This window comes from Nuphar pumila, chromosome 5 (assembly GCF_984573655.1).
Source record: "Nuphar pumila chromosome 5, dmNupPumi1.hap1.1, whole genome shotgun sequence".
Lineage (NCBI taxonomy): Eukaryota > Viridiplantae > Streptophyta > Magnoliopsida > Nymphaeales > Nymphaeaceae > Nuphar > Nuphar pumila.
This window is the reverse complement of record NC_143253.1, coordinates 13,186,051-13,201,131: the sequence shown is the minus strand read 5'-3', so window position 1 is coordinate 13,201,131 and position 15,081 is coordinate 13,186,051. Positions and strand designations below refer to the sequence as shown.

The 15,081-nt window shown below is 37.8% G+C and overlaps 1 protein-coding gene across 2 annotated transcripts; it reads left to right on the top strand.

The window, feature by feature from the left end:
- Positions 1-291: 291 nt before the first annotated feature.
- Positions 292-8,633, top strand: LOC149836840 (formate dehydrogenase, mitochondrial). 2 transcript variants are annotated; one of them, XM_090005608.1, is made up of 6 exons: positions 292-567; positions 1,659-1,830; positions 3,311-3,851; positions 4,025-4,149; positions 6,932-7,044; positions 8,261-8,633. In XM_090005608.1, exons 1-6 carry the CDS (start codon positions 478-480, stop codon positions 8,372-8,374), a joined length of 1,155 nt encoding a protein of 384 aa, XP_089861734.1. In that variant the 5' UTR covers positions 292-477; the 3' UTR covers positions 8,375-8,633. The 2 variants fall into 2 exon arrangements, with proteins under 2 accessions (XP_089861734.1, XP_089861735.1); XM_090005609.1 differs by lacking the exon at positions 6,932-7,044.
- Positions 8,634-15,081: the final 6,448 nt, after the last annotated feature.

Sequence of the window (15,081 nt, the reverse complement as noted above, 5' to 3'; positions counted from 1 at the left end):
ACATTAGGTTGTAGGATAGAATCGGATCTGGGGAAAGCCAAAATTTACAAAATCCCCTTCATGAATCCGACCCTTTTGCAGCGTAGTACAATCAGTTGGTCCACATGGTTGGATCCAGTTTTGTTTAGTATCCGAATCCAGCATCGAGGTTCTACACGAACAGGCTCATCTGGGGGGGGAGTCCACGTGGACCGTTCCGTTCTCCAGTGGCAAAATGGTCAATAATGACGGAACAGACGAAGGGACAGAGCCGACGCTCAGAAGTACATCCACAAAAAGAAGGGAAAAAGTAGTTGGAAGCCATTTTGGACTCGGAGACTTCCTTTTCGGCGTTATCCATCTCCGTCTGCGGTCCTGTCTCTGCTCTCTGGTCCTAAGCTCCACTATAAATTGCCCATCCTGCTTTCTTTCTTCTCCCACTCATCTTGCTTTATTGTATTTTCTCGTTGCTTCTCAAGAAACGAAAGAAATTGAGAGATGGCGATGAAGAGGGGAGTCACGGGCGCGATTCGAACCCTGGCCTCCAGAGTCTCGGCCTCGCCTGCTGCTCCCTCTAGGGAACTTCACGTAAGATTAGCTATTCCTTCTCGTTTTTTCCTTTCCTTTTCCCTTTCCCTTTTTTAAGCAACATTTTTTTGGTTTGTGCGTTCGGGTTACTGATTGAGAGAAGCACGTAATTAGTGGATTCGGTGAAAATCAGTGATACTTCTTGCTTCCATTTGCTTCTTGGCTTTTGGATTTCGAATTCGCTTCTGTGATGGTTTTGGTTTTGTTATGCAAAAAGGAAGGGAAAAAATAAACATCGATGCGTAATTTAGTCGTGTAACATGGCGAAAAAAGAAACGATGAAAGGGAATTGCGTCGGAATTGGGGATGGTGTTTTCCTTTCCGTCAAAAAATGTTGAAACAACGACCCTAGCTATTGCATCTGGACGGCTAGGAACAGTCCCTGTCCCCCGAGTCAGTCTGATCCGAAGAACGCTCTCCAGTAGACCGGGAGGTTTTCAATATCCAAGCGCATATACCAAATGACGAAAATGTCCTTATGCATTATTAGGCAGGACGCAAATTTTTCGGAGCAGTCTCTTTCTTTTTGTCTGAACCTGCCGATTATCTTCCGTCATAGTTTTTTCATGAGTCTCTTACGGAAATTAGCGTAAATTACCATAATACCCTCGAGATATTGGTCAAGTGCAAAATTAGCGGAAATTAGCTTTCATAATAAAACGCTTAAAATATTTAACTATTTTTTCTATACGAGGATAAATTTTTTTTTTCAATTCTAATAGATACTATGTGAAGCCAAAAATAACACTATAGGATGGATGTCAACCTGATTACCTGAGGTCTCTGTTCGACAGTTTCTAAGAAACTGGTGGCCGTTTCGGTAATTTAAAAAATGTCACCCTCAATTTTTGGAATTAGGGGCAAAAAGTTGGCCCCTAAATGGAATATTCGAGGAATGATTTAGCTGTTTAAACCTATCAAGATAAATTCCTTCCCAGTACAAGAAAATGCCTTCTCCTTGCAGTTTAATCCTCGTATCGCTCTTCAACTAGAGGTTTCTTAGTTTTCTACTTAGAAACTGTGTGTGTGCGCGTGTGTGCACATGCGTTCACAGAGGACCAGAGGTTGACTGAGTTGCAATTTGTGAACAGGCTGGTGCTGGAAGCAAGAAAATTGTCGGAGTGTTTTATAAAGCCAATGAATATGCATCAAAAAATCCCAATTTCCTTGGGTGTGAGGAAAATGCTTTGGGAATAAGAGAGTGGCTGGAGTCACAGGGTCACCAATACATAGTCACAGATGATAAAGAAGGCCCTGATTGTGGTTAGTACGCTTGTCATGCTCAGAGTGATGCTATTCAGCAATTCCTGCTTTCAACCTTTTCTGTTCCCAAATCATTTGCTTTTATCAGTTATATTCTTTGTATTGTTGTTATTGGTGTTGTTATTAATATAGTTTTATTAATATTCCTTAGCAGTGGTGGTAGTAGACAGATGAGCAGTAATGATAATAATTATAGTAACATGGTTAGTTTATTATTATTTTTTCTACTACTATATTGCTGCTGCTGCTACTGCTATTTGAATTTCTGTAGCGTTATTTTCTGTTTTGTATTTTGTTAATTTATGTAACTGACGTAATTTGAAGGCTTGAAGAACCTTGAGTTCATTATGGTTATACAAAAAAAATCAAACTAGGAAGCATATTCTGTTGTGTTCCTTGATACTAAGGCTGGCAAAATAACCTGGTCCTGAACCAACCTTGTTCACAATTTGGTATAGCAGTGGTACAGGTTAAAAACTGTAGACTATTTTGCTTTCTGCTAGCTACCAGGTTCAAGGATTCGCAACCACAACTGACCCATTTAAACAGTATGTTCTCTGTAGGCACCATGATACCACATATAGGATATTTAAGAAATTTTATAATATATCTGTTTAGACATTTGGATGATAAATAAAAATGTTAATGAGATTAAGATATACATTTTTATCCACTTAGATGTTGAAAAGAGAGAGAAGAAACCAAGTCCTGTTGGCCAAGCCTCTTGCTTCTTTTTCCTCTGTTTGGTTGCGCTCTTTATATCCTTTGATAAATTTTATATCCATCATATTGTTAAATTTATAAGTATATGCTTCCTTTACACTTTTCATTGGCTATTGTTGCACCCTTTTCTCTCTCCATCTAAAATTGAAGTAGTTAAACCTGACCCCAAGACAAGGTTGGTTGACTTGACCTGAACCTAATCTAAAACCTGACCAACCCAAGCCATTTACCGGCCATACTTGAGAGAGAGAGAGAGAGAGAGAGAGAGAGAGAGAGAGAGAGAGAGAGAGAGAGAGAGAGAGAGAGAGAGAGAGAGAGAGAGAGAGAGAGCATCGGCATCGTCGCTATGCCTATGATGTTGGTCAAAACACTACTGAGATAAAATCTGGTAATCATTATACTTTTTCAGTTTTATTTAATGTATTTATAATGTAAATTTGAAGCCATAAAATCATCAATTAGATGGTAAAGTTTCCAATATGCCAAAGATTTAGCCAAAATCATGGCCGCAAACTTGTTATAACTTCTGCCAAACTCGGAACATTTTAGCAACTTTTCCAGGGAATAGGAGTGGGGGTTTCTGGAAAATTTAACAGACACTGTGTGGGGGTATACAACTCCTATATTGGCCCAACTTTTTGACATTTATGTTAGTCTTGGGCTGATGTATTATGTCGGGAGTCAATTGTAGCCTTAACACTACTTTCATGAAATTATTCTGACTTACTGTTTTCTTTTGAACATTCTTATATTACAGAGCTGGAGAAACACATCCCTGACCTTCATGTTCTGATAACCACTCCTTTCCATCCGGCATATGTGACAGCAGAGAGGATCAAGAGGGCAAAAAATTTGCAGCTGCTTCTAACTGCTGGCATTGGCTCTGATCACGTTGATCTAAATGCAGCAGCAGCAGCTGGCCTCACAGTTGCGGAGGTCACTGGAAGCAATGTTGTATCTGTTGCTGAAGATGAGCTCATGCGAATCCTCATTCTTGTTCGCAACTTCCTACCTGGATATCATCAGATTATTAATGGCGATTGGAACGTATCAGCCATTGCATATAGAGCTAATGACCTTGAGGGAAAGACAGTTGGCACTGTAGGTGCTGGTCGCATTGGCCGGCTTTTGCTTCAGCGCCTGAAGCCATTTAACTGTAATCTACTCTATCATGATCGCCTCAAGATGGATCCAGAGCTGGAGAATCAAATTGGTGCCAAATTTGAAGAAGATCTTGATGCCATGCTTCCAAAATGTGATGTAATTGTGATTAATACACCTCTTACTGATAAGACCAGGTACGTATTGAATCCTAGATTTAATGCAATACATGTCTTTTAACTACTTTGACAAATATGGGCATAAGTTAAATGAAAAAGAGGGGAGAAAAAGGAAATGTAAGGTAGCATGTTTATTTATCTTTTTGAATAGAATTTTTTTACTCAGATTTGTGAATTGAATTCTATAACAGAGGGATGTTTAACAAGGAAAGGATTGCAAAATTGAAGAAAGGAGTTCTAATTGTTAATAATGCTCGAGGGGCGATCATGGATGCTCAAGCAGTGGCAGATGCTTGCTCAAGTGGACATATTGGAGGTAACATACAAACTTACATATCATAACGTGATCAAGATTTGTACTTAAATGTGTGTGTCTTGCTTGTACAGATAATTTGAGTGGTATGTAACTTGGTCCGAATCTGGTTAGATATGTAGAATTTGCATTAGTTTGTACTTTGTAATAATCCATGTTTAGATTATTACAAAATAAACTAGCCAACAAAAATTAATTAGATTCATTACTTTAGGGTAATTGTATTGGTGACATCCATTCTGGGATACTATCTCTGGTGGGTTTCACTTTGAGCTCTGTGAATCTAGCACATTTTAAATGATATTTTCTCTTGTCCAATAAATTTTTCTTATTAACATGAAAACATTCCCATGCAAAGCTCCAAGAAATAATTGTTCCCATCTTGATTATCTGGTATTCTCTCATTTTTCTTTTTTTATCTATATTTTCAATTTAAAATTGAAAATTTTAGAATTAATGTCCTATTTTTACTTCGCCTCCAAGTTCTTTAAAACAAGGTTGTAGTAGCATTATACTTTCTTGGGAAGCATGCTTGGAAAACATGAAGCATAGTTTTTTTGAAATGCTAGGGTCACCGTGCTTGCCATCACATTTTTCATACGCCTCCCACGTGCTTTTGTTGCTCTTCCCACAAGCTTCACTCTTTGTTTCTCACATGCTTCCTATGATTTAGTGCAATTTTTTGTGTGAGAAACATGTTTTTCCAAATTCTGAAGAAATGACCTCTATTTGCTTCCTGCTTGAAAAGTCAGCCCGACAACTTTTTTAAAAAATGCTGCTTTTTCAGAGTCAATAAACTGAAAAAACACTCTTCTCATAAAAGCTCTTTTGTTGTTTCCATCTTTTCTTAAAGAATGTGAATTTGTTTTTTCCTTTATCTTATTCCCCCCCCCCCCCCCCCCCCATAAGCCTATCTTTTATTAGCATGAGTTTTGATATGGGAACTCTTTAAAGTTCACTGACATATGAGGCAGAATGTGTCACACCCAGTTATGTAACATAAAGTTCAATGCATACATAACTTTTCTTTTTATTAGAAGGAAAATACTTGTATTTTACTTTTATTAATCTCCTGATAAACCTAAAATTAGGAAAAGGAATGGGGGGTATCCGCTTATTTGGTAGGAGCTGTCGGCGCACGTCACCTTGTGTTGGGACCAGAGTTGCCAGTTGGGTAAGCGGGAGCGGAAAGCGAGGCACTTTAAAAATTTTAGGAAGCTGGAAGCGCGGGACGACTTAGAAGCGAACCAGAAATCATCTTGGAAGCGACCTAGGAAGCGAACTAGAAGCGAGGGGAAAGCGGAAAAAGAAAGAAAAAAAAAACACAAAAAAAAAGTAAGGGGAAGCGAGCTTCCCATTTTTTTTGGGCGCTTCCTCGCACGTTTCGGAAGCACCACGTTTCGCGCTTCCGAAATGCGCTTTGGGGAAGCTTGCTTCTCCATATGGTATGGTGCTTCCGGTAACCCTGGTTGGGACGTTCAAGTTTAAAACCTAATGGTACATTGTATAACTAACTGGCGGGGTCTGCCTAACCCACCTTGCCTATAAATAAATTATATATATATATATATAAAGCAGATTTCCATTGTGAAATGGTTTTTTGCCACGAACCTTTTTCATAGCAAAAGTATCTTTGAGGCATCTTCTTGAGGTAGTAAGCTTCACAAGGTGCAACTTAGACCTGCATCCGGTGGGAGGATCCCTTATTGAAAACCTAGGGACACAAACCTTGATAAAAATTTGAAGCAGCTTCCATGCAGGCTACACAAGTCATAAGCCTATGGAAAGGGCAAAAAAGAAAGGACACTTGGGGCATGATGCCTTTGGCTTATGGGTACTGGAGACAAGCACCTTTAGTATATACTCATGCACATGAGTGCGCTCTTGGATTTCCAAAGCTAGAAATTCAAAAAGTCCTTAAGGGCAGCTTTGAATTGTGTACCATTGCGTCCCATGGCGGCAGACTCCACATCCCGCATCAAACATGTCACTCCTGTAACCTGCCCAAAATAAGATGTAAAGTGCCTTGCATCCCATGTGAGCATGATACAAGAGTCCGAGTCCCCTCTGTTAGGAAAACCACAAGCAAGAAACAACCAAAAGAAAACAAAGAACAAGAACAATCTAACGAAACACAAGAACACAGATTTACGTAGAAAAACCTCTCCTCAAATCCGAGAGAGAGTAAAAAACCATGGCCGCCCAGAGAGAAATCTTATTACTCTTATCAGACAGTTACGAGCTAGGGAAAGAAAAGCGAGAATATAAACAAGGCAAGGGCGACAATCCTAACCCTAACCAAATCGGGTCGGATCCACTGAAAACCGGGTCCCAAACATAAGTCCCAAAAAAATTTCTTCTGGGAGCCGCGCCGGGGGGAGCCCCCGGACCCCCCTTCCTGCAAGGGAAAAAACAGTGAATCAGGCTCCACAACTAATAACCTCCCCACCATCCCCCCTTCCAACTCTTGCGTTTCAGACTAACGTGTCATGGATGTACTCTGTTCTGGATGAGCGTGTCTGCAATGCAAATGCTCCCTAAAAGAATGTTAGATAGACACTACTCAGTTGCATGCTTTATTCCTCTTCTTAGATTATGGAATTCTAAATTGGAACTGATTGAGATAGGATCATCAAAACAACTGATGATCAAATAATATGAGGTGCCTGTATTATACTTTTTTGTTCTTTTCTGGTAAGTGCTATGGATAATTGTCCTTTGGATTTTTAAAACCCTCTTCTTTTGGTTTTTGGATGAGCAAATTGGAGTTTCATTTGATATACAGGCTATAGCGGTGATGTATGGTATCCACAGCCCGCACCAAAGGATCACCCATGGCGCTACATGCCAAACCATGCAATGACACCCCATATTTCAGGAACTACCATTGATGCCCAGGTATGATAACTTGTTTTCTTTTGTATCTTCTGCTATCTTTCTTTTGTTTCTATTAGGACTGAACTGTTATCCATGACCACCAGTTCAAATTATGACAAAACATGTATATAGGAATTCAACGTGTGATCTGTTTGGGCATCGGGAACTATCAAATATGAGCAAGATAATGAAGTCCAGAACATCCCCAGCTCTGTTCTTCTTGGCCATGTTTTTGTCATAATGTCAGATGTTATATGGTGTTGTGAGAACTAATTCTTTTTGGTTATTATATGTTTATTTATTTTGCTAATGTAATAATAAACTGCTCCATAGAACCATGACTTTGAACTCCTAAACCTCATGGCTGGGAGGCAGCTATGTAACATGGGTACTTCTACCAGGCCCCATACCTGTGTCATACACATTTCGTACCCAAATTGTTCCTCAGTACACCTCGATATGGATCAACTGGGTTTCAAACTTGACCCTTTTTAATCATCTCGTGATCCAATCAATGTAGTGTTCGCTTGACATCAGAAGTGTCTACTATTAACTTATATTTATTGATCATTATTTGCTATTTAACTCTATCCCTTTGACATGCTTAGACTTTTAGTTTGTCTATACCATTATATCTACAGATAATTCTGCATTTTTCATGTCTTTTTATATGCTTATATAAAACGCACACACACACACATATCTGTAATCTGCATACCCATCTTTTTTGAAGTTTTCTTGTCATACCTTGTTGTACCGTTGTTGCACCTGTAACTGCACCCATACATAGGGCATAGGAGGCAGAAATGTGATATACCAATTGGTTTAACCACTTCAATCCACAGTTCCTATAGCTATATGATTTTCCTTTTCTGGTAAAAAAATTCATGAAGAATTTAGACGAATTACACTGTGATAGAGGTGGCTACATTCCTCTGCTTGTGCATGGTAAAAAATTCATGAAGAATTTAGACGAATTTAGTGTGTGAGTTGTAATTTTGATCCAGCTTGATGAGATTCTTCACCTATAGAGATGCATGGGTAAGCCGTGAACTGGTCCTTTATTTTGTCGCCTGCCTGCTTGCACGCATCATTCATGGTTGAAGACTGACTATCAATCATGAGTGCCTGGTTAGAAGCCCTTGTCGCTCGGCCATGCTCTTGCTTTTATGTCATATGAATGCATGTGCATGTTTATTTTATGTTTCCCCGAAGCTGAATGATATAATTATTGCAGTTGCGGTATGCTGCTGGAACCAAGGACATGCTCGAAAGGTGGTTCAAGGGAGAGGATTTTCCACCACAAAATTACATAGTTAAGGAGGGTAAGCTGGCCAGCCAGTACCTGTAGAATGTTTTCTCCAAATCTGGAGTTGCTTTTGATGGAACCTTTGTAAGGCTTCTACATACACAGAATAAGGTTGGCCACTTAATTTAGTCATTCTATGTGGGGGTTCTAAATGTGCTTGTATCTTCTTCCTAGCACAATGAACTATGGTTTTGCTTATACAAATGAGAGAGGTGCTTTGTGCACACGCAGGATCAAGGATGCCTACTTATGCCAGCATGACACTTTCCTATCATGATGACTTGATGTTTGTTTTTCATAATGAGAAAGGAAGGAAAATGACAAAGGAAAACGGATGTCAGCTCGGCAATTTTCCATGAAAATTATATGAAACAAACAAGACTAATTATCAAACTTTCCATGTCCTTCAGTTTGAATGCCTGAAACCGATCCACCTAGTCAGGTGTGTGAAGCTCTAATTTGGACTTCTTGCCTCTATGAAATAGCCCATGCTGAACAATTAAGCTAGAGGGCTTGGGGGGTGTTCTGTTTTGAATGTTTTGACAGGTCCGACTATAATTTTTATAGCAGTATCTAATTATGCAAGTCAAATAAAAAGCTTACTGGATACGTCAAATACGAGGGTATTTTGATTTTGACATCCAGAGTGTCCATGCAGCATTGGTTCACTGATTCAAACATGCCCTAAAGGACTCGATTGGGGGTATTCAGGTTAACTGTGACTTGTGCAGTTTCGTTACACTCACCCCCCTTATCATCACTACCTGCATACCCCTTTATCATCCCTACCAACGGGGACTCTGCGTGGGGTGTGAAGATAGGGATGAGTAGAACTGAATTGTGACTTATCTATGATAAAATTTCTAAAACAGTGCCTATTAGGGAAAACACAACTTTCCAAACCAAAAGGTTGAAAAGTAATATATGATGCTCTTAATTAACCATGAAATTAACTTAAGATCTGGGTTTGACCATTTCTGTTAAAAGCTTGGTCCTTAAAATTTTTGCTCATGTACACAACAATCAATGCTTATGTTTCTTCATGCAATACTTGTGAAATACCATCAATAGAATAGGTGTTTGTATCTGCATTATATAAGGATTCTGTGAAATTATAGTCTTATCTTTTTTTCTTTCATGGTCATCTCCCATAGAACTCGGTGTTCATTGCTCTAGTTGTTGAAAGAAATTAAGATCTGCAACATATATCGAGTTCAAGACATAAGTAATTTATCTATATATAAACGTAAATATAAGTATGCAATATTGTTGAACATATACTTTGTCATATTTCTGAACAGGATATGACATGTTTTGGTTTTCAAAGAAAGCACAAGGCCCTTTTTCATATTGGGACATTTGACCATTTGCTGTGAATAATGTTAAGCAATTAGTTTCTCTCGGTTCGTAGAAAAACACGACTATCTCTTTATAAAGTCACCAAAAAATAGAAGGCAAGGTAAATGTTTTTTTTTTTTTCTGCTATCATGTCGTGATTGCAATTCTAAATAAGTATTTCTATAAACATATACATATGCTACACAATTGTCATATGTGATATGTTCATATTAGAATCAAATGAATATACATACAAACATAAAAAATAAATATGAAAACCTAACACTTACATCACTGGTCAACAAAGTATTCATGTAGAAATCATGCTCTCGGGTAGCTCTATAGTCAGACTCTTTCCACGTGATTGATTGTCATCAACTTTTTTTTTTCTTCCTGCTGTCACGTTTTTCTTTAGGTACTATATCGCGAAAGGCCTAAGATACCCATAGAAGACATAAGATATTGGACAAGCAAACAAATATATATTCATAAGTAAATCTTAAATGATAAATCCAATGGCAAATATTAAATAAAACATACAAAAATATATAAAAAAATATTCATAACAACAACCAAACACAAATACGTATGGGGTATCATAAATGCTCATATCTACAAACAAAGTAAAAAATTTAGAATGAAATAAAATAATATGCACACATATATATATATATATATATATATATATATATATATATATATATATATATATATATATATATATATATATATATATATATATATATATATATATGAAACTCACATTTTTTACCTAACCTGAGAAGTCGATGTAAAGGATATTGCAACCTCTTCGGAATGCAACAAAAAAAACTCATAGATGTTGATGAATAAATTTGTATGTTGGAAAGATGGGACTTACCTGGATTCATTGAAATCATAAGAGACACCATTATAAACTTTGACCGTCTTTCACCTAACTGGAAGGTAAAGATGGGGCAGGTTTTCTTAGTCTCTGTAGCTGAAATCGTGTCACTGTAATTTTTGATATGCGAATCAAAAGATATAAACGTATATGAGTGCCTAATCCAAAGATTAAATAAGATTAAAATAAATAGATTAGAGATCTAAGAAAAATACCTTTTTCGGACTCAGGGAGTTTGTTCTATTGTTTAAGCTTGTTCTTTTGTCCATTAACACCTTCGAGTAGGTATGTGCGTTCTTCAATGGCTTATAGACAATGTACTGGTAGGATTGAAGTAGGCGTGTTCTTGAAGGACCAACATATAGGTATGAGATTTTCAAATGCTTAAGGTATAGGGGTGAGCCCCTATTTATAGATTTCAACACACTCTTCAGAAGAATTTTTTTGTACAAAAACTCATCTAAAGAAGAGTCCTTCCACCTTTGAGAGACATACCAAGTGGTTGAAATCATATAAGGATAAGCTCAAGTATATCCATGCATGTTCGTTACATTGAAAGACATACTGATTGTGTCATCCCCTAGCAGACGACACTCCTTGTTCTGCCATCTAACAATAAACGACATTCTTGGTTTTGCCATTAAATGAGAGGGGGATCGATTCATGTACCTACACACTCATTTTAAAAAGCATTAGTGTTTGGGCATCATGATTTTTTTGGTGTCTACAGATGCCCCTCTTTGACATTAATCAATATGCTTTGGTTTGTGACAAAGAAGTAGACACTCAAGGCTTTGAATACTATGTTGTAGGGACTAAATTCAATCTTGCTAAATGAGATCAGGCTAGTGTTCAAAGAAGAACTGGATTATAGAGATCATGATTGGTCTCATCAAACGAGGTCAATGTCGAGATTTAAAAAGAGGAATTGGACTATTGAGACAATTATGGGTCTCACCGAGTGAGATCAGATTAGTCCAAGGATAACTGGATTGCCAAGACCATTTGGTGATCTTGTCGAGCAATGTTGGTGCTAGTGTCAGGAAGTGAACCAAATTTTTGAGACCATCTATGGTCTTGCCGAGCGAGGTCGGGCTGGTTTGAGAAACACTTTGTTTATAGAAAAAAAATGTTGAGTGTTAGATAGAGATATCATAAAAGAAATATTGCTCCTTTTCATGCCTTTTAGGCTTGTTTTGATTTTAGATACAATTTGATTGATTTTTTTTTTTTTGAGAATTTATGAAGGCAAACATCAGGAATCCTATACTTCTTGTGGGTTCATGGATAGGGTAAAGTTTTCCTAGTAAGGTCTCAGGGTGAAGATACTTTTCTTAAGATGATCAATTTAGATGTAAGACTTCTTGCCCTAGTGAAGAGAATTAAGTATACTCTGGTCAGCTGTATCGAATAGAGGGCATATATTTCTTTGTACTTATTAGACTCAAGATCCATATGGCTAGACTCTTTGATGCATGCAATGATCTTTTATGAAATGCAGTGAGATTTATGCATTTGTAATAGAGTGGATAGCATATGACAACTATGAATGATTGATCATATAAGGTCACAAATTTTTGCTCTTTTTTAAAAAATTAGAACCTTCCTAACAAGTTGATTATTGCACTTGAGATTCTTATACTTTAGACTTTTCTCTTCTCAAGTTAGTCTAAAATAATGACACTCGGCTTCACTGATATTTTTCTCCTATAATTATGCCTTGGTTTCAAGTAACTAGTTATAAGGATATAAGATTAAGTCTCAAGGCATTCCTGTTTAGTATAATGGTTTTTACTAAGGTTTGAACTCTGAAGGACTAAAACTTGATAAGAATGTACTCAAGTACATCTTTTGTCCCTAAGTAGGTTTCTTAAAGTCTTTGTTTTTAACTCAGAGGGCTTTATTCTTTACTTTTGCCATCTTTTGACCTAAGGCCTAACAATCATGGGTCTTATGACTTCTCGGTCAAGGAGATATGCCCCTAAGTATCCAACATTTGCCTCTAAAGATCATATGATGGGAGCCTGCTACCTTGCCATAGGTTTAGAAGTAAGTATTGACTAATCCTAACTCTTGCTTTCTTTTATAATCTCTACCCTTAAGGCAGTCTCATGATCGGAGTCAGCCACCTCGTCATGGACTCAGAATAGGTGTTAGCCTAAATGCGAAATTGATTTTTTTGCCTTTTCTTTTGGTTGACATTTTTGTGTGCTTTTCTTTCTTTTTTCATGTTTTTTCAATATTTTTTTATTGAGATAAAAGAAAATGACTCATCAAGAGGCCAACCTATGAAACAGATTTGCATAAAAAATATTTTCTTATAATTTATCATTATAGAGCCATAAGCTAGAATCATTAGATTAAAGTAACTTAGCCTCACAATATCACTGCCTTATCTTTCCTTAGGAATTTGATGTCTTATATTATGGACTTTCGGGCACATGGACCTACTTGAGAAAATGACTATTTTGATGATAGTTGGAATCATTTTGAGACAAGATCTCTAACCCTTAATGACCGTTTAATACTATGCCTTGCATCATGATAAAACTTCATCCTCTTCCTATGATTGTTGGAGTTAAGATGAACTTGACAACTAAGGCCATTTTGGGTCTTGCCAAACGAGGTTAGAATTGTTTAAGAACAAGTGGGATGTGGAGACCACTGTGTGGTCTCTCCAAACGAGGTTGGGCCAGCGTCCAGGACAACTGAGATGTGGAGACCATTATGGGTTCCATCAAACGAGGTTGGACTAGTGTCTAGAGATAAATCAGGCAAAACCATTTAGGTCTCATCGAACGAGGTCGAACCAGTTTGAGATTTGTATGCTTGGCTGAAAAGGGTTCCTTCTTACCTAAGTGGTTTGAACTTTGAATAGATGCCATACCCCTAGGTTTTGGATAGGTTCAGACTCCTTTTGACATGCACCCCCACGATTTTGGATAAAAAGACATCATTGAAAATGGTGTAAAAACAAAGAAAGACTTGACAAAACTTCCATAGCCTTGTCAACACGAATGACATGCTCCTCTAACAAAGAGGGTAGCTTGGACCTTGAGAGGAGAAAATATTTTTGACCATATTTTTGGCTTTTTTCATTTTTTATTTTTTTAATATTTTATTTTTTTAAAAATCTATTTATATAGTCTAGGTTTTGAGAACTTACCTTTGGTCATGGGTTGATGACTCATGCAAAATGTCTTTTCTTCTCCATACTATTGTGGTTCTACCTTAAACTGTGAAAACTTGTTCTGAGCATGGTGCCTTACTTTTGCTGAAGAAAAGGAGTTAAGGTTGCTTGATAGTTTTTTTCTATCTTAGACTGAGTCCTTGTAGAGGGAGAGTCAATCCTGTGCTATGTGATATGGTCAGACCTCCTATTTAACATATAATGATGGTCTCTTTTGTGAGAAAGTCCTTAAGGACTCAAGAAAGTTTTTCTTTTTTGTCCTTTTTCTGTTTGGGTCCTTTTGTGGCCGAGACTTTGGGTTCTCATTCTAGGTGCAGTTGTGAGAGACTTTTCTATAACCTTGTGCCTTTTAGAGAGGTCTCTGACTGACACTTGGTCCAAACTAAACGATGTCATATTCACGACTGAGCTTGCTGATGGGGTTGTTTCCTTATTTGACTGAATAGTCAGCATGTTAGCTTGCCCCTCAGGTCGGGATAACACAGGCTCTACAGGGAGGTCATCCTTTTCTATGATAGACCTTTTATGTTGGGACACTGGGGGGAAGACCCTTGGTATAATTGTTGTCTAGTGAGCTCGGTTTTCTGGTTCTCCCATGTAATTCCTTTTTTTTGGACCATTCACCCTTCTTGATAATAGATTTGGGGTACTAGAGGCAACGAGCATGAACAATTGCTACAAATGAGGGCTTATGGAATGCATACCATTGTGTTGTCAGATGGTCGCTGCTTCATAGCTTTCTTCAGGAACCATTTATCTCTTGCTTCACAAGCTCTAACCGCTTTTTCTGTGATATAGTCATTGTTGTTTGGTTCTAGATGTTCTTCGTTTAGAAGCAGCTTCTCACTATCTATGTGGTCTTTGATAATGTGTCTCAAGATAAAACATTCTTCAATGTCATGCCCACAACTTTATGATATCGACAGTACTTAACCAGATCGTTTCCCTTCATCTGCGGTGGGTTAGACACTTCGGGTAATCTAAGTAAGACGTCCTGTAATAGCAAATCCATGACCTATGACTGAGGCTGCTCGGACTTGGCAAATGTTTGATCTCTGTTTCACTTAGAATTGCCTCCATATCCGCTCTCATTTTTCCTCTCTGGAAAGTCATTCTAATTGTCTGTCTTCCGTCCCTTATCGTTGTTATTTTTGGAGTTATGTCATGAGGTTCTTACAATGTTGACCTGACCCTTAGACGGGTCTAACTTCTGTAGATGTTGTGTTTCTTGTTGTCCTTTAGGAACCTGTCGTACATTCCTCTCTTGATGCCTACCTCAAAGGCTATAGCCTTCTTGATGAGTTCGACATACGTTTCAACCTAAGCTATGCTGACAAG

What these genes read in the sequence shown, in the direction of transcription:
- LOC149836840 (XM_090005608.1), top strand. Translation starts at nt 478, where the DNA reads ATGGCGATGAAGAGGGGAGTCACGGGCGCGATTCGAACCCTGGCCTCC. An exon ending in CTCAAGTGGACATATTGGAG is followed by an intron (nt 4,150 to 6,931) that starts GTAACATACAAA and finishes TTTGATATACAG; the next exon opens with GCTATAGCGGTGATGTATGG. An exon ending in GAACTACCATTGATGCCCAG is followed by an intron (nt 7,045 to 8,260) that starts GTATGATAACTT and finishes TAATTATTGCAG; the next exon opens with TTGCGGTATGCTGCTGGAAC.